Source organism: Schistocerca serialis, chromosome 8 (genome assembly GCF_023864345.2).
Source record: "Schistocerca serialis cubense isolate TAMUIC-IGC-003099 chromosome 8, iqSchSeri2.2, whole genome shotgun sequence".
Taxonomy (NCBI): domain Eukaryota; kingdom Metazoa; phylum Arthropoda; class Insecta; order Orthoptera; family Acrididae; genus Schistocerca; species Schistocerca serialis.
Genome location: NC_064645.1, coordinates 549,269,166 through 549,289,069, shown reverse-complemented (window position 1 = coordinate 549,289,069; position 19,904 = coordinate 549,269,166). Strand labels below are relative to the sequence as shown.

The window sequence follows — 19,904 nt, the reverse complement described above, 5'->3', positions numbered from 1 at the left end:
TATCAAATATTATATTTGAAGTACAACTTTCAAGGAAGGAGCCAGGCGGCGGTGACCTACCAGTGACCCTGGCGATGCGGCCGCCGTCCTTTGCGAGGCGGTGTCCCGTCTGTCCGGCCACGTGCGCGCCCAGGCTGTGCCCCACCACGTGCATCCGCGCCCGTTTCCCACCTGCTGTGTCCTCCAGGAAGCGTACCAGGTCTGCCACACTCTCCGATACCTGCCACGTGTTCCACTTGGGCCCCAGGTACAGCGTCGATGAAGCCAGGCTGCCCCAGTCCACCGCCACCACGTTCACGTCGCCGGCCTTCAGGTATGCTGTAACACGCCGTACCGTGTCACACCTAGAAAAGCCGACAACACATTGGAAACATCCATATTCATTAAAAACAGTATCAGTATTATACGTCGATATCATATTCTCGATATGCTCTTCCTAGACATCAAGGAAGTCTACAACCATATCTCGCATTCTGGTCTCAAGTTCGAACTTCACTTGTACGCTCTTTCTATCAGTAACAGCTGTCTGATTGCATTCTTTCTTACTAACCAACCATCCATTGTAAAAATCAATAACACCCTCCCTCGAATTTTCCATCGAACTGCTGGCATGCCCAAAGGATCCATCCTATCATCAGTTCTCTATCTCCCATACAGAGCCAACATCCCAAAACGCCCATCCTCTGCACCTCTTCCAAAATATTGATCACACTGCATTTCTCGCAGTCCAACCTACGTTCCAATCATCCCAACGGTCCTTCCAGCTTCAGCTCGACAACTGCACCTCATAGTGGTACAAGTACAGGAAAAGAGGAAACTCTGTGACCAGGCATTGAAGACCATGCAATAGTTGACTAGTCGCCAGATAATCCTCTGCCATTCATCATCGGATGCAGTATGAAAGCTCATGGGGTCTGCACACCTCGCTCCTGGCTGTTGTTGACGTTTAGATCTTCCAGCTGCTACTTCTCAATCATATTGCTCCTCAGTTGGCATCATGAGGTTTAGTGCACCCTGGTTCAGTCCTCCCATCAAGAAAAAATCGGTGGCGGTACTGGGAATCGAAACCAGATCCCCCACTTGACGGTCTTTCACATTGACCACTCAGCTACAGAGGTGGATGGTGTAACCAGTAGTACCTGGTACCTGCAAAATTATAGGTAATAATTATAGGAAAAACCACCTGATTATCCACAACTGCCCAAAGTATGTAACTAATCTGGTATACTTTATTATTTACCTAAAAGAAAGTCCACAGCAGACAAAAGCTAATAATTGGTCAAACACTGGGATTTGCTTCCATGAGAATTAACTATACACATAAACTATCATCCATCCCACTTCTATCTAAGGCAATGTGTATGAACATCTGCTCCACTCAAGTTATTTCACCTCCTTCAAATTCTAGAACGACCTGTAATCATTCTCATTTTTCTGTTCTGAGTACCTTCTATCACTTGTATCATGCACTAGCTCATAAAGACGCTGTATCTGCTCAGACATCTAGAACACCTTTGCCTTTCCTATATTTCCTACAGGCTTGCCTCCTGGTACTCTATAGTCATCCCATCCTTGAGAAACCCAGCTTGCTGGTGCATCTAGTCAATGTATCCCACGTTGCCCCTGTCTTCATATGCTCCATGTCCAACGAAACATCAGTCGCCTTCCAATAGAACACCATGAACCCATCCATGAAATTTGTACTTCCTTTCAACTATAACCTAGGCTATCAATCACACCTGATCAAAAATGAAAGTTCTATTCTTTTCCTTACATTTATATTCCACCTATCAGTATAGACATCCCATGTCCTTTACCATGTAAGTTCTTCCTTCTTTTGGGTCTCTACAGTCCAGTGTAGACCTTTATCACTTCAATGATTTTGTGTCCGTCCTAGTGCTCTCCAATTTCTGTATCCCATTTTCTGTATGTGTGACACCATCTATGTAACTGGCTTTTGGTCGACCACTCCCACTGAAATTTTGAGTTAGTATCTTCTTTAGCACCTCTTTATAGGTTATAGACATATCCATGTCACATGCACAGCCAGCCTCAATCTTGCCCACTTTACTATTCTTCTGACAGGTGACTCTTTATGAGTGGTATAAAGCTCATTGTTATTCCATCTTCCTCACGTCCCTCCCATACAGCACAAACCTACTCCTTGGAGCATTTTCCTCTCGAAGGCATCTGACTTGTTGGAAACCCTTAAGTCATTCGCACATGGGACGTGTTTTATGTCATAAAGCACACCAAATGTGTATTTGTCGTGGTTGCTACATGCTCTGAAATGGCTTGGTACAGATCACGGAGTGAGCAGCTCACCATTATTTTTGACTGCAGTGTTCTTCAGTAGCAGTTGCCAGCTACGCTATTAAGTGCACTGTTATTACGCTGTTTATACTAAAAGTACGCTATTAATACTTACATGATCACATCATATGCCACAGCTCTTGCTCACTTTTAGATTAGATTAGATTAGTACTTGTTCCGTACATCATGAATACGACATTTTGTAATGATGTGGAACGTGTCAGGTTAATAAAAGGTGCCTATACAAGATATTACATTACACAAAATATTACACGACACTTAATATTTTTAATGTTTTTTTTTGTGGGCGTTGGGGAAATTACCCACGTATTATATCCAAAAATTCATCTAATGAGTAGAAGGAGTTGCCATTAAGAAATTCTTTTAATTTCCTTTTAAATGCTATATGGCTATCTCAGACTTTTGATGCTATCAGGTAAGTGACCAAAGACTTTCGTGGCAGCATAATTTACCCCCTTCTGAGCCAAAGTTAGATTTAACCTTGAGCAGTGAAGATCATCCTTTCTCCTAGTGTTGTAGCCATGTACACTGCTATTAATTTTGAATTCGTTCGGATTGTTAATAACAAATTTCATAAGTGAATATATATATTGTGAAGCTACAGTGAAGATCTCTAGCTCTTTAAATAAGTGTCTGCAGGATGGTCTTGGATGAGCTCCAGCAGTTATTCTGATTGCACACTTTTGTGCAATGAACACTCTTTTACTCAATGATGAGTTACCCCAGAATATGATGCCATAGGAAAGGAGAGAATGAAAATAGGCATGGTAAGCTAATTTACTGAGATGTATATCGCCAAAATTTGCAATGACCCTAATAGCATAAGTAGCTGAACTCAAACGATTCAGCAGATCCTCAGTGTGTTTCTTCCAGTTCAACCCTCATCAATGCATACACCTAGAAACTTTGAATATTCTACCTTAGCTACCGATTTCTGATTGAAGTCTATATTTATCAATGGTGTCATTCCATTTACCGTGTGGAACTGTATATACTGTGTTTTGTCAAAGTTTAATGAGAGCCCATTTACAGGGAACTACTTAATGATTTTCTGAAAAACATCGTTTACAATTTCCCCAGTTAACTCTTGTCGGTTGGGTGTGATAGCTATACTTGTATCATCGGCAAAAAGTACCAGCTTTGCATCTTTGTGAATATAGAATGGCAAGTCATTAATATATATTAAGAACAGCAGAGGACCCAAGACCGAACCTTGCGGCACCTCATTCTTGATTGTTCCCCAGTTTGAGAAATCACCAGTTTTTTGCATATTATGTGAACTGCTTATTTCAACTTTTTGCACTCTTCCAGTTAGGTATTTTTTAAACCATTGGCGCACTGTCCCATTCATACTACAGTATTTGAGCTTATCTAGAAGTATTCCATGATTTACACAATCAAAAGCCTTTGATAGATCACAAAAAATCCCAACGGGTGACTTCCGGTTACTCAGAGCATTTAATATGTCATTAGTGAAAGTATATATAGCATTTTCCGTTGAAAAACCCTTTTCGAAACCAAACTGACATTTTGTTAAAACTTTCTTTTTACAAAGGTGTGAAGCTACTCTACAATACATTACTTTTTCAAAAATTTTGGATAAGGCAGTCAGAAGAGAAATTGGGCGGTAATTGTTGACATCAGACGTATCCTCTATTTTATGCAGTGATTTAACAATGGCATACTTCAGTCTATCTGGGAACATACCCTGCTTCAGAGAGCTATTACATATGTGACTAAGAATCCCACTTATTTCTTGGGAACAAGCTCTTATTATCCTGCTGGAAATGCCATCAATTCCATGTGAGCTTTTATTCTTGAGAGAGTTTATTATCTTCCTAATTTCAGCAGGAGCTGTGGGTGGAATTTCAATTGTATCAAATGGTGTGGATAAGTCCTCTTCCATTAACTGCCTTGCTTCTTCTAATGAACATTTAGATCCTATTTTCTCTACAACATTTAAAAAATGATCATTCAAAATGTTTTCAACTTACGGCTTGTTGTTTATCAAGGTCGGCCGGTGTGGCCGTGCGGTTAAAGGCGCTTCAGTCTGGAACCGCGTGACCGCTACGGTCGCAGGTTCGAATCCTGCCTCGGGCATGGATATGTGTGATGTCCTTAAGTTAGTTCGGTTTAATTAGTTCTAAGTTCTAGGCGACTGATGACCTCAGAAGTTAAGTCGCATAGTGCTCAGAGCCATTTGAACCATTTGTTTATCAAGTTTCCATTCGCTTTGATGGTGATGCCATCATCCTGTACTCTTGGTTGCCCTGTCTCCCTTGTAATAATATTCCGAATCGTTTTGATTTTGTTATCAGAGGTATTAATCTCAGACATGATGCACATGCTTCTGGACTTTATTTTTCTGCTTTCTGCGTTGTACATGTCCTGTGTCTTTAAAAATTTAGTTCAGCTTTTCTTTCAAGTTGGCCTGATGCATTTCACTTTGCCAAACATGTAGAATATGTAGTACCTTGGGTCGACAGTGTATGTTGGGATAATCCTTACTTTTAACGTAATGTAAGATTTGCTACTCCTTGGTTGAGTCTATTATATATTCTGTGACCACATGATAGCCAAAGTTTTCTCTTCATAACTTCAACTGTACTGAACCTTGGGTGAATCAGCCAGTCGCGTAGAGTGCAGTCTAGATTTTCATTGGTCCACCTTCCTTTATAAATGACATCAAAAACTGCAGATTATACTTCTATTACATTAATATGAAACTCCCAGAACTAAGCATCAAATATGAGACGGCTGTAACTGCTGACATATGGTTTCCTGGCATTTTATTATAACAAATCGTACCAAAAACGGCACGTTTTCAGAGATGCTCATTATGACTGTACTTTGAAGCAGCAAGTACTCGATAATGTAAAAACTACCAGATATGGAAATAAACTCCATATGACTTAATCCAAGATGGTATTTGCCATGTTGCACTTACGATATAAATTCGATGTTACATATCACTGGTCACGTTACCCTCCATGTGGTAAAATCTGACTTTCCAGATCCTTTGTTTAACATTTTCTAGTGTTAGTGGAACGTGAAATTCTACGTTGTGACATCCCAAAGGTCGACCAGCTCCACATCCGCGAATGATTTCATTGCACATGAGAGATGCCTTTACTGTTAGTGACCATGTTTCTGAGTCACACATGAGTGCTAGTGCTATAGATGTTATGAAGGTGATTAATTTAATGGTACAAATTAAGAGCCCTGAGAAAACAGTTTTGTTAAGGCAAATTAAGCTCTATCGGCTGCCACTAGCTGTTGGTTAATTTCACATGAGGTATCGTTGTTATGGATCATATTCAGTACCAAGTATTCAGATTCCTTGACCTTCTCAGATTCACAGCCAGATGCAGTTACTAACTTCGACATGTTTCCCACCTGTGCTCTTTCATAAGCCCTATATTTCGTCTTAGGAACATTGATTGTCAGTTCCCTGTCCTTTTAAAACTTGTTCTAATACAATAAACGACCCTTCATTGCTCTCAGACATTTTGGGACTATGTCTATATCATCGGCACAGGCTAAAAATTGCACCGATTTGTGAACGATCGTTCTCCTGGACAGCAGATCAGCTTCTCTTTTCGTAAGTTTTAGTGATGTGACAAAAAGAAGGCGCTTCAGCATACTCCCTTGATGTATACCATTGAGAATATGCAGGGGCTCTGACAGTACTCCTCGAACACTGACTCTGCTTCTCACATTGCCCACTGGCATCCTCACCAGCTTTTCAGGCATTCCCATCTCTCTTAGGGCAGCATATAATTTATCCCTATTTACACTATCATATGCAGTTTTAATATGAATGAGGAGTTTGGTTCTTTTTTCCATATAACATCCTCTGCATCTGACATTCCAACTCTTCCCAACAGTTACCAGTAACTCCCATCATATCATACTAAAAGACTTTACATATCATCGCCATCATGCATTTTACATAATTAAGTTTTTCTTCTTCTTCTTCATATCATGCCTAAATCATTTCTTATATTCTCATTTATTTTAATATTCCCTCTTACATCCTTCCACTCTTCTTAAAACATCGTTTCGTGAGCCTGTATTCTACTCCCTTGGTTTCTTGTTTTTGTCCATGCTTCACTTTAATAAATAAGGAGTGCTACGATTATGTAAAACTTGAGTTGGGTTTCTTTCCTGGCTTCATTCTGCAATTATTTTACGATCATTCTACATATGGAAGTAAAGTTATTTAATTTTTAGTTCACGTGTTGGCTATCTTCATATGTGATGTCGAATCCTAGATATTTAAAATTGTTCAACTTCCTCCAATATTTTAATATTAAAGACTATTTTTGATCTTACTGGTTATATGTCTCGAGATGCTACCACTCGTTTTACCTACAGACAATTTGAGGTTGTAATCTTAGGCTATGCTGCAACTTATGGATCACATCTGAAGGTCTTCTTCGTTTTCTGCAATCAGAGGTAAGTCATCTGCATATGAGACTGCATTTAGTTTAGTTTCATAGTCTAAAAAACTACAGTTTTATACAGCGTTTTCCATTTACTGATCACTTTGTGTACGTATATATTGAAAGATCGTCAGAGAACTATGTCACCCTTATCTTACCCCATTTTCTGTGGGCACTGATTTTGTGATGTCACATATCTACAACAAAGTTAGTGCTGTGTATACACTCTTAATAGCATTTATGAGGCAAGATGGATAACCTCTTTCAGCCATTATGTTCCATAGCATTCCTCTGTTCACATGATCAGATGGATTTTCAAAATCAGTAAAAGCAAGATGGGTTTTCGTATTTAATTCCCGTCTCCTATCTGTAGCTTGTTGTAGTGTAAAAGCGTGATCAGTAGTTGGTCGTTCCTATCTAAAACCTGGTTAGTCTTGTTTTCAGGACTTTGTAATATGACTTATCAGCTGAATCCTGGAGGCCTATATCTCTGTAGTTACATAATGTAAACATCACTCACAGATTAAGCCTTAGGCCTGTTCCGATTGGCCGACTCCTGTCTACAAGGAAGTATGAGTTATTATATTTAATTTAATTTTTTACATCAAACTGCAAATTATATCATCCAATGGCTAAAGAGTGGCAATTTGGACTCCGCTAGCCCACCCCTATTATGGGTTATGTAAATGACTGGTAAATTAAAAAAACTGCCGCAACATTGACAATCGTGACATATTTCTCAGATATATTGGGCTTTCACGATTTTATTTTCTATGTACTTCTACTGGTACTGGATACAGATTATCGCAGTTTTCTGATATCCTGCCAAATGTTGTTTTTGTTGTCTTTTTCAATTTGAAACCTCCTCCATAGCTGAGAATGCTAACACACACCTATGCAATGGCGGAGGTACTCGCATCGAATCCTGATGGTGGAAGAAATTTTCACCACCGGTATATGGCAGTAAAGTGGAAGAGAATTGGTGGCATACATTTCCTGATCGCTCATGTTGGCGCCAATGTCTTGGCTTAAGTTTCTGGTCTCTCTGCAGTGTAACATAAACTGGAAACATGTACACTGTTATGGAGATGTTCGTCATATGTATACATTAAGTAGGGCAGTCTTCATGGTAGTACTTGAGACCAGTAGGCTATTTGCCAGCATAGGATTTCACTCTCTCACTTCTCTCACATCACACAGCAGAAATATGACACCACGCTGTTCACACACTAATTACAGTCACATGCAGTCAACAGATACTCTTAAGGCACAACTTTCACACATCATCTCTTTGGAAAGGAGATACTCTTAAGGCACAGCTTTCACACATCATCTTTTTGGAAAGGAACTGTTGTGTGCACAGGAAGAAAATCCTCTCCAATTAGCGGACTGAACAATGCCTTGCAAACAACAGAATATACTCTTCACTCTAATGTCTGGTTTACACATCACTACAAACTAGTCTCTCCGTGCAAACCTCTTCATCTTTGCATATCTACTGCAGCCTGCATCCATTTGAGGCTGCTTATTGTACTCAAGCCTTATCTCCCTCTACAGTTTTTAACCATCACACTTGCCTCCATCATCAAACAGACCATTCCTTGATGTCTCAGGATGTGTCCCATCAACTGATCCCTTGTTTCAGCTACGTTCTGCAGAATACTTTTTCTTGATACTTTTATTAATTTATAAGGGTTTATCAATCAATCAATCTAGTCTAATAATTTTATTTAAATTAAATGTAATGAAGGTATTAATTTTACAAAAATTCAACAAAATTCTAGACAAAACTTGTGCATCAATTAACAACAACAGATTACAAGAGTTTCCTGTTTCAAACCTAGCAAGTTTTTCACTCTCTTTGACATCTGAAAATGTGATCCATAAAAATATCGATATTTGATGTCTGATATGTCACAAAAATCGGTAGCAATTGTGTAATTAATCGAAAAGTCTATATATCTATATTTCAAAAATCTGTTTTTCCTAAAACCCATTAAGGTGAGAGCTTGGATAATCCCTTTCAAAGAGCAGGCTGATTTACTTTCCTACTCTATTCCAGCTGAAAGTAGTGGTCTATCTCTAATGATCTTGTCATTGTCATCAGGATGTTAAACCCAAATCTATCTTCCCGTTCGTTTGGCAGTTGTTCATTTTAGTGGAAAGGCATGAGCTCTGAGAAGCCACCATTCAGGGTTTTTCTGTGTCAGTCACCAAAAACGTTCATGCCGTTTTGGATGCCAAAAGTAACTCTAACTTCATCCTGTGGTGATTCGCCTTATTTTATCCGGCTCCTATGGAAACGTTTTTGATGACTGAGTTCTCTCGTTGGACTGTTTGGCACACTGCAGAAACTTGGGCATTCGCTTAGAGTGCATGGGAAGAGAAGCTCCAAGAGAACAAGTAGCACTGGTCTGTCATATGAGTCAGCGGACACTGGGGCAGGGCCAGTTCACTGTGGCGTCTAGCAGATGGCAGCAGTGGTAACTTACCATCCTTGAGGTTCTGCACGGTGGTGCTGTTGAGCGACGACATCCAGCCGTGCACAATGAACTTCGTCTCCTTCTCCGGGTCGAAGGGGCTGTGACTGAGGCGCTTCTTATCTCCAGGCACCAGCCGCTGCGACGAGTGGCGGTTCTTCCTGCGAGCAAAGCCGTTATGTAGACGAGCTCCAGCACTGGCTCCGGATGCACGAAGGCGAATCAGTAAGCCGAGGCAATTTTTTTCTTCTCCATTGGTTGACAGCACTGTCTCAACAATCAAGTACCTTAACCTCATCGTTGTTCTTGTGGATTAACTGTGCCTGTTCGGTGGACAGCTCTAGTCATAGTATCTTTGGGCCATTTTATTATGGTTGCCCTGTTGTCCCTGTACAACGAGGTAGAAATGAAGGGAGCGGTTCGATATCTCTATTCTGAAGGAACTATCGGTGCTGTGATTACTCACAGAATGCATCTGCAGTATGATGATAGTTGTCATAGTGAGTGAAAGCTTTAAGAGTAAATAAATCGCTTTAAAAGTGGACGTTAATCTGTCTGTGACGAAGATTTGGATAGGCCATCCAGTTCGTAACTGGACAGGAACAGCGACGATCGTCGTGCCAGAACTGAGGATATTCCACATGAACTGAACATTAGCCATGGTTCAGCATTGACAACTGTCCACGAATCTGTAAGCCATTGTAAAATTTGTGCAACTGAGTACCACGTGAACTCACAGACACAAACAGAAACATTTGGAAATGTGGAAATCATATTTCAATCGTTCTGAGGAGGAAGGTTAAGACTTTCACATTCGTATAGTAACCTTTGATGAAACATGGCTCCATCAGTACAAAGCGCAAAGTAAGCGACATGGTGTAGAAACATTCATCTCCGCCTACAGAAAAAAATTCCAAAGCCAAGATTCTGTACAAAATTTGATGATGACATTGTTTTACTATATGGAAATTTCACTATTGTTTCATTACACTGCGCTGCACTCGGCAACGTCTGACGCACAAAACACAAATGTGTGTCTAATAATGGACACAAGTGAAGTAACTGCGTTAAGTTTATTACAGATCCTAGAACCAACATGTCCCAAGCTCTAATGAGAGGCTGCTCCCAGGTGCAATTGGTGTAGCCCACCCTTCAGGATGGTTTCAAAACAATTTGTTTTCAGAATGGTTCGTTCACTTTATTGAGAAAACATGTCCGACTGAAGAAAGGCCAATTCTCCTCATCTTGGATGATCATTATAGCCACATTCGAAATCCAGATGTGACTGACTTGGCAAAAGAACACCACGTAACTATCATCTCACTTCCTTAACATTGCACCCACAAACTGCAGCCTTAACTGGGTTATACCCTTTGAACCGTTACATCTTCACCGATGCTGATTTCATTGCTGCTGAGTAGGTTGCAGGAAAAACTTGCTTCACAGTGAAGCATAGACCTAATGTTTCTGAATCACATGCTCCTCTACTTGCTACCTCTGGACCATCGACTTCATCTGCTTCTTCTTAGAGTTATCCTGATGTACAGTCACATCAAACTCTAGTTGTGCCAGTTGATGAAGCCATCGAAACACGGGGAAGTTCTCTAGGGACTTCAATAATTGCAGTTTCACCATTCGGCATATCTCCTGTCCCCAACACTAAGAAGAGAACCACAACGCGGGGACAAAAAGAGCAGCAACCGCCTGCCACATCACTGGAACGCCATACAAAGAAAGATTGGCTGACAGTCGCTCGACAAAAGTGCTCTCAAGAAGAGGTCGTTGAGTTTCTCTGGGGTTAGAGGCCGGCCAGCGGACAGAGGTGCAAAATCCAAAGGCCTTCCAAAAAAGAAAATTTGTTCCACAAAACTATCTGATTTATCATTGGACTCTTCAGGCTCCTGCAGCCCTCACCTTGCTGGCAGCGATAATGACCTTGATGTGAAGGATGGGGATACACTAGACTCAAGCGATGCAAGTTGCATCTTTGGTGATGAAAAGTACTCTCAAGACAGGAGAGGAGAGGTGTGGGCACACTTAGATTGTGCTGGCGCTGAAGGAGCTACTTACGTTTGCGATTACTGTAAATAATTTCAAATTTCATGCATAAATGTAGACTAGTCTACCGTATCGTATTGTTTTGCTCCACTTCATTAAAATATTTCAAAAGATTTCTTGCATCTTTTGGTGGATGCCCGTATTTGCACGCCCTTTTTTTAAGTTCCATTTTACAATCTTTTTGTAAATCTTTGTTTTCGAATAGAAATAATGGATAATAATCATTGTTTCGCCTGCCATAATTTTTTAACTTTTTGTAGTTGTTAATGGAGGTACAAAATCTAGAATTTTTACAAAAGAAGGTACCTTTGAGTCAAAAATAAAAGAGGGTGTCCATATTTACGCCTTCTCCTATAGCACTAGACATAATTTGTTGTCAGCACATTTTACAGTTGTTGCCGGCAGTAGCTGCTTCAGTCTGTTAATGTATAACTTGACTAGTTCCACTCTCAAAGACTCTCTTTCATGATATGATGTTCAGAAAACGATGCGAGGATGCACATCAATCCCGTAGAGAGTGTACAGAAAAAAATTGGCAATTAACAACTACGCCACCCAGAAACTATAATATATGGAGGCTGGCCAAAAATATGCAAAAACCGCGAGAAAGTATCCTTGAACATGAATTCGATGCTAGTTGAGCCTGCAGGTTGCGCCGTTGTATTTGATCACAATAAAGACTTGTGCAATGTCCTCAATATGTTGCAAGCGTCGGTCGTGATCAGAATAGTATTCTGTATTGCCGTGACTGCATTATATCGGACTGAGTCAATTCAAACGTAGCCAAATTGTTGGTGCTCGTATCTTGGGTGATCCAGTAACTAAGGTAGCCGAAGTGTTTGGTGTTCCAAAAGGCGCCGTATCCAAGACTTATACCATATACAGGTAAAGAGGAAAAACATAATCCTCTATTTGACGCAGCGCGGAGTGTGTGTTGACTGATCGCGACAGACGGTCATTGAACAGGATTGAGACGACAAATAAGAGGACGACAGCTGCAGAACTCACCGCATATGTGAATCTCACACTCGCGAACCCTGTCAGCACCAAAACAACATGAAGGGAGCTGCATAAGCAGAGAATTGCAGGGCGAGTAATAGAAGGAATTCATTTTGTCGGATGGATCTTGTTTCACATTGTCACATCTTCTGGCCGAATTTACATCATAAGAATGAAACAAGACGGGGGTTCGGTGATGATATGGGCAGCCATATAATATTACATGGGCCCCAGTGCAAGATCGTGGTACTGCCAAGGATGATGTGACCATTTTGGCTAATCGGGTCCATCCCATGGCACGATGTTTGTTCCCCAGAGGTGATTCTGTGTTCCAAGATGACAGGCCACTGTTCTCACATTTCCGTTGTCCAGGACTACATCTACATCTACATACATACTCCGCAATCCACCACACGGTGCGTGGCGGAGGGTACCTCGTACCACAACTAGCATCTTCTCTCCCTGTTCCACTCCCAAACAGAACGAGGGAAAAATGACTGCCTATAAGCCTCTGTACGAGCCCTAATCTCTCGTATCTTTGTGGTCTTTCCGCGAAAAGTAAGTTGGCGGCAGTAAAATTGTACTGCAGTCCGCCTCAAATGCTGGTTCTCTAAATTTCGTCAGTAGCGATTCACGAAAAGAACGCCTCCTTTCCTCCAGAGAATCCCACCCGAGTTCCTGAAGCATTTCCGTAACACTCGCGTGATGATCAAACCTACCAGTAACAAATCTAGCCGCCCGCCTCTGAATTGCTTCTATGTCCTCCCTCAATCCGACCTGATAGGGATCCCAAACGCTCGAGCAGTACTCAAGAATAGGTCGTATTAATGTTTTATAAGCGGTCTCCTTTACGGATGAACCACATCTTCCCAAAATTCTGCCAATGAACTGAAGACGACTATCCGCCTTCCCCACAACTTCCATTACATGCTTGTCCCACTTCATATCGCTCTGCAATGTTATGCCCAAATATTTAATCGACGTGACTGTGTCAAGCGCAACACTGTTAATGCAGTATTCAAACATTACAGGATTCTTTTTCCTATTCATCTGCATTAATTTACATTTATCTATATTTAGAGTTAGCTGTCATTCCTTACACCAATCACAAGTCCTGTCCAAGTCATCTTGTATCCTCCTACAGTCACTCAACGACGACACCTTCCCGAACACCACAGCATCATCAGCAAACAGCCGCACATTGCTATCCACCCTATCCAAAAGATCATTTATGTAGATAGAAAACAACAGCGGACCTACCACACTTCCCTGGGGCACTTCAGATGATAACCTCACCTCCGATGAACACTCACCATAGAGGACAACGTACTGGGTTCTATTGCTAAAGAAGTCTTCGAGCCACTCACATACTTGGGAACTAATCCCATATGCTCGTACCTTAGTTAGGAGTCTGCAGTGGTGGGGCACCGAGTCAAACGCTTTCCGGAAGTCAAGGAATATGGCCTTGTGACCACGAGGATGAATTGTAGTATCTCCTCTGGCTACCACAGTCTCCAGATCTCAAATTACTGAGCTTTAGTGGTCTACTTTGGAGAGAAGTAGACCACTTTGGAGAGAAGGGCCTGTGACCGCTATTGCGCTCCATCATCGTTACTTGAAGTTGCCGCCATTTTGCAGCAGGAATGATATAAGATTCCCTTGCAAACCATACAGGGCCTATATTTATCCATCCTGAGACGAATGGAAAGTGCATGCCAACCAACGGCTTTTCTACATCATATTAGGCACGGTAATGGCTTTTTAATATTTTCAACATTTCGCAGCCCTGTCAGCAACTGTACAAATATTAATTCTAAATTAACAACAGCCTCAGTTGCAATGTTTACCTAGATTTACCTAGGTTTCAGCTGGGTTAACCCAACCTTCTTCAGAATAAAAGGAACTACGATTTGTCCATAATGGACAACGTCAAAAACTAAAAACTATAATAAAGTAATACATCGCCATATTGCAATAACTTATCTGGGAAACAGCCTCGGCCCCACTTCACGGCCGCAGTACGGCAGCAACGGATGTTGTACTGGATCTGGCTATAGCCTCGAGAGCGCATGCGCGGTAGTGTGTCATGCGTACTTGTTAACACTGGTACCAACATGTACTCCTAAACTTAAGATTTTATGAATAACCAGATGCAGCTAACGAAATTGTATACGTTATCCTGTAAGGAACAAAGACATATCGACATTTTTCTACTAATAGTGGCCTGCAGAAGAACCTGATTCACACTTTAAAAAAGCCAAAAGATAAATTGTCATTATTCGGAGTTTACAAGATTACAAGTGGCAACTGCCCGAAATTTTACATCGGCCAAACAGGAAGAGCCTTACTAACAAGATACAAGGAACATATCCCTACTACATCTACATCTACATCTACATTCATACTCCGCAAATCACCCAACGGTGCGTGGCGGAGGGCACCTTACGTGCCACTGTCATTACCTCCCTTTTCTGTTCCAGTCGCGTATGGTTCGCGGGAAGAACGACTGCCGGAAAGCCTCCGTGAGCGCTCGAATCTCTCAAATTTTACATTCGTGATCTCCTCGGGAGGTATAAGTAGGGGGAAGCAATATATTCGATACCTTATCCAGAAACGCACCCTCTCGAAACCTGGCGAGCAAGCTACACCACGATGCAGAGCGCCTCTCTTGCAGAGTCTGCTACTTGAGTTTGCTAAACGTCTCCGTAACGCTATCACGGTTACCAAATAACCCTGTGACGAAACGCGCCGCTCTTCTCTGGATCTTCTCTATCTCCTCCGTCAACCCTATCTGGTACGGATCCCACTCTGATGAGCAATAAAAAGAATAGGTCGAACGAGTGTTTTGTAAGCCACCTCATTTGTTGATGGACTCTCCCAATGAATCTCAACCTGGTACCCACCTTACCAACAATTAATTTTATATGATCATTCCACTTCAAATCGTTCCGTACGCATATTCCCAGATATTTTACAGAAGTAACTGCTACCAGTGTTTGTTCCACTATCATATAATCATACAATAAAGGGTCCTTCTTTCTATGTATTCGCAATACATTACATTTGCCTATGTTAAGGGTCAGTTGCCACTCCCTGCACCAAGTGCCTATCCGCTGTAGATCTTCCTGCATTTCGCTACAATTTTCTAATGCTGCAACTTCTCTGTATTCTACAGCATCATCCGCGAAAAGCCGCATGGAACTTCCGACACTATCTACTAACTAAAGTTGGAGATGGCGCGCGTGGTTCGACATTCGCTGTAGTGCAAACGGCTCACGCACCCAGCCCTCCGGATAATACTCAGCTCTTGCATTGCGAAGTGAAGGGTGCGAGGTTGAATATTTTAGAAGAATTGCAAATTTTTGAACACTTACTAAATGACAAAAATAACCTTCTTAACGACCAGCTGTAGCTGCGAAACAAAAACTTTTTAGAAGGTTTTCAACCGTTATTCCATCCGCCATAATTTTAGGGAATAATCATTATACCCTTACCAACATGTTTTTAGCACTCCCGTTTGCTGAATAGCTGGGATTCAAATGGTTCAAATGGCTCTGAGCACTATGGGACTGAACATCTGAGGTCATCAGTCGCCTAGAACTTAGAACTACTTAAACCTAACTAACCTAAGGACATCAAACACATCCATGCCCGAGTCAGGATTCGAATCTGCGACCATAGCGGTCGCGCAGTTCCAGACTGAAGCGCCTAGAACCGCTCGGTCACACCGGCCGGCAATAGCTGGGATTATCTGGTATTTCAAACCCGTAGTTTTCCTCATGCGGTCAAGTTCGATGATTAGCCCGAATATTCGAGGTTGGCTTAAAATAGTAAACGCATTGCTTCCTTCACTTTTGACGTCCAACAAATTATTACAAATGTTAAGACAGTCGATATATCTTTGTGCCTTACAGGATAACGTATACTTCAATTTTGTTAGCCGCACCTGGTTGTTCATAAAATTTTAAATTTAGGAGTACATGGTGGTACCAGTGTTAACAAGTACGTGTGACACACATATCGCGCATGCGCTGTCGAGGCTATAGCCATTTCCAGTTCTGCTGTTGCTGACGTACTGCGGTCGCGAAGTGGGACCGAAGCTGTTTTACAGATAAGTTATTGCAATATGACGATGTATTACTTTATTATAGTTCTTGACATCGTCCATTATGGACAAATCGTAGTTCCTTTTATTCTGCAGAAGGTTCGGTTATCCCAACTGAAACCTAGGTAAATCTAGGTAAACATTGCAACTGAGGCTGTTGTCAATTTAAAATTAACGGTAATGACTTGTCTTTGTATCGTTTCCATATTTTTCTCCTCCTTCTGCATTGTACAACGAATAGTACTCACTTCCACAGATTTCCCATCGATTTGCGGATTACAGATACCATTGTGGATGCATTAAACTGGAGAGGGCGGAGCTTGCCTGGTGTAGAGGTGGAAGCCGACGGCGTCGGCGCTGGCGGACGTGAAGAAGCGCGACGTGTCGTCGGGAGGCGTGAGCATGGCGACGCGCGGCCTGCTGTCGCCGTCCGGCATCACGACCCACGTGACGCCGAACTGCGCAGGGTCCAGGTGCGACCACTCGGCGCCCAGGGCGGCCACCTCTTCCGGATCTGGGCCTGCCGAGCACACGCAGCCTCACCACCACAGCTTCATCTTACAAGGGGAGGCCGCCAATTGTGAAATTCAGATTCGATTCATACTGTGCATAATAAAAGCTCATGGCCAGAGGTGTAATGTGGCAAAGCACCAAGATGCACTTCTCAGCCGTTGTCGAGAAAATCGACAGTTAAAAGAAACCGTTGCGGTGAAATACTCTCTACGATTAGTAGTTATTTGCAGCGTCGTGGCGTAGGGGTAAGCGCTCGGGTTCGTAATCCGAAGGTCACTGGATCGAATCCCGCACCATGCAATTTTTTTTATTTTTTTTTTCGTAATTCAAATGTATACACACACCCACACACACACCCACACACACACACACACACACACACACACATATATATCCATCGTCCACCATCAATTGTCTTCTCCGATTTTTGCCGATATGATACGATACGCGTGGTATCCCCCCATGAACCATGGACCTTGCCGTTGGTGGGGAGGCTTGCGTGCCTCAGCGATACAGATAGCCGTACCGTAGGTGCAACCACAACGGAGGGGTATCTGTTGAGAGGCCAGACAAACGTGTGGTTCCTGAAGAGGGGCAGCAGCCTTTTCAGTAGTTGCAAGGGCAACAGTCTGGATGATTGACTGATCTGGCCTTGTAACAATAACCAAAACGGCCTTGCTGTGCTGGTACTGCGAACGGCTGAAAGCAAGTGGAAACTACAGCCGTAATTTTTCCCGAGGGCATGCAGCTTAACTGTATGATTACATGATGATGGCGTCCTCTTGGGTAAAATATTACGGAGGTAAAATAGTCCCCCATTCGGATCTCCGGGCGGGGACTACTCAAGAGGATGTCGTTATCAGGAGAAAGAAAACTGGCGTTCTACGGATCGGAGCGTGGAATGTCAGATCCCTTAATCGGGCAGGTAGGTTAGAAAATTTAAAAAGGGAAATGGATAGGTTGAAGTTAGATATAGTGGGAATTAGTGAAGTTCGGTGGCAGGAGGAACAAGACTTCTGGTCAGGTGACTACAGGGTTATAAACACAAAATCAAATAGGGGTAATGCAGGAGTAGGTTTAATAATGAATAGGAAAATAGGAATGCGGGTAAGCTACTACAAACAGCATAGTGAACGCATTATTGTGGCCAAGATAGATACGAAGCCCACACCTACTACAGTAGTACAAGTTTATATGCCAACTAGCTCTGCAGATGACGAAGAAATTGAAGAAATGTATGATGAAATAAAAGAAATTATTCAGATTGTGAAGGGAGACGAAAATTTAATAGTCATGGGTGACTGGAATTCGAGTGTAGGAAAAGGGAGAGAAGGAAACATAGTAGGTGAATATGGATTGGGGGACAGAAATGAAAGAGGAAGCCGCCTGGTAGAATTTTGCACAGAGCACAACATAATCATAACTAACACTTGGTTTAAGAATCATGAAAGAAGGTTGTATACATGGAAGAACCCTGGATATACTAAAAGGTATCAGATAGATTATATAATGGTAAGACAGAGATTTAGGAACCAGGTTTTAAATTGTAAGACATTTCCAGGGGCAGATGTGGACTCTGACCACAATCTATTGGTTATGACCTGTAGATTAAAACTGAAGAAACTGCAAAAAGGTGGGAATTTAAGGAGATGGGACCTGGATAAACTGAAAGAACCAGAGATTGTACAGAGATTCAGGGAGAGCATAAGGGAGCAATTGACAGGAATGGGGGAAATAAATACAGTAGAAGAAGAATGGGTAGCTTTGAGGGATGAAGTAGTGAAGGAAGCAGAGGATCAAGTAGGTAAAAAGACGAGGGCTAGTAGAAATCCTTGGGTTACAGAAGAAATATTGAATTTAATTGATGAAAGGAGAAAATATAAAAATGCAGTAAGTGAAACAGGCAAAAAGGAATACAAACGTCTCAAAAATGAGATCGACAGGAAGTGCAAAATGGCTAAGCAGGGATGGCTAGAGGACAAATGTAAGGATGTAGAGGCCTATCTCACTAGGGGTAAGATAGATACCGCCTACAGGAAAATTAAAGAGACCTTTGGAGATAAGAGAACGACTTGTATGAATATCAAGAGCTCAGATGGAAACCCAGTTCTAAGCAAAGAAGGGAAAGCAGAAGGGTGGAAGGAATATATAGAGGGTCTATACAAGGGCGATGTACTTGAGGACAATATTATGGAAATGGAAGAGGATGTAGATGAAGATGAAATGGGAGATATGATACTGCGTGAAGAGTTTGACAGAGCACTGAAAGACCTGAGTCGAAACAAGGCCCCCGGAGTAGACAATATTCCATTGGAATTACTGACGGCCGTGGGAGAGCCAGTCCTGACAAAACTCTACCATCTGGTGAGCAAGATGTATGAAACAGGCGAAATACCCTCAGACTTCAAGAAGAATATAATAATTCCAATCCCAAAGAAAGCAGGTGTTGACAGATGTGAAAATTACCGAACTATCAGCTTAATAAGTCACAGCTGCAAAATACTAACACGAATTCTTTACAGACGAATGGAAAAACTAGTAGAAGCCAACCTCGGGGAAGATCAGTTTGGATTCCGTAGAAACACTGGAACACGTGAGGCAATACTGACCTTACGACTTATCTTAGAAGAAAGATTAAGGAAAGGTAAACCTACGTTTCTAGCATTTGTAGACTTAGAGAAAGCTTTTGACAATGTTGACTGGAATACTCTCTTTCAAATTCTAAAGGTGGCAGGGGTAAAATACAGGGAGCGAAAGGCTATTTACAATTTGTACAGAAACCAGATGGCAGTTATAAGAGTCGAGGGACATGAAAGGGAAGCAGTGGTTGGGAAGGGAGTAAGACAGGGTTGTAGCCTCTCCCCGATGTTGTTCAATCTGTATATTGAGCAAGCAGTAAAGGAAACAAAAGAAAAATTCGGAGTGGGTATTAAAATTCAGGGAGAAGAAATAAAAACTTTGAGGTTCGCC

At 41.9% G+C, this 19,904-nt stretch overlaps 1 protein-coding gene across 1 annotated transcript in view; it reads right to left on the bottom strand.

The window, feature by feature from the left end:
• LOC126416446 (pancreatic triacylglycerol lipase-like) overlaps positions 1–19,904 on the bottom strand; it is a 177,012-nt gene that overhangs the window by 64,542 nt on the left and 92,566 nt on the right. The window contains exons 2-4 of the mRNA XM_050084172.1: positions 16,746–16,941; positions 9,272–9,420; positions 61–318 (exon numbers count right to left, since the gene is read on the bottom strand). Coding sequence (XP_049940129.1) covers positions 61–318; positions 9,272–9,420; positions 16,746–16,941 — 603 coding nt within the window. The remainder of the gene's footprint in view (positions 1–60; positions 319–9,271; positions 9,421–16,745; positions 16,942–19,904) is intronic.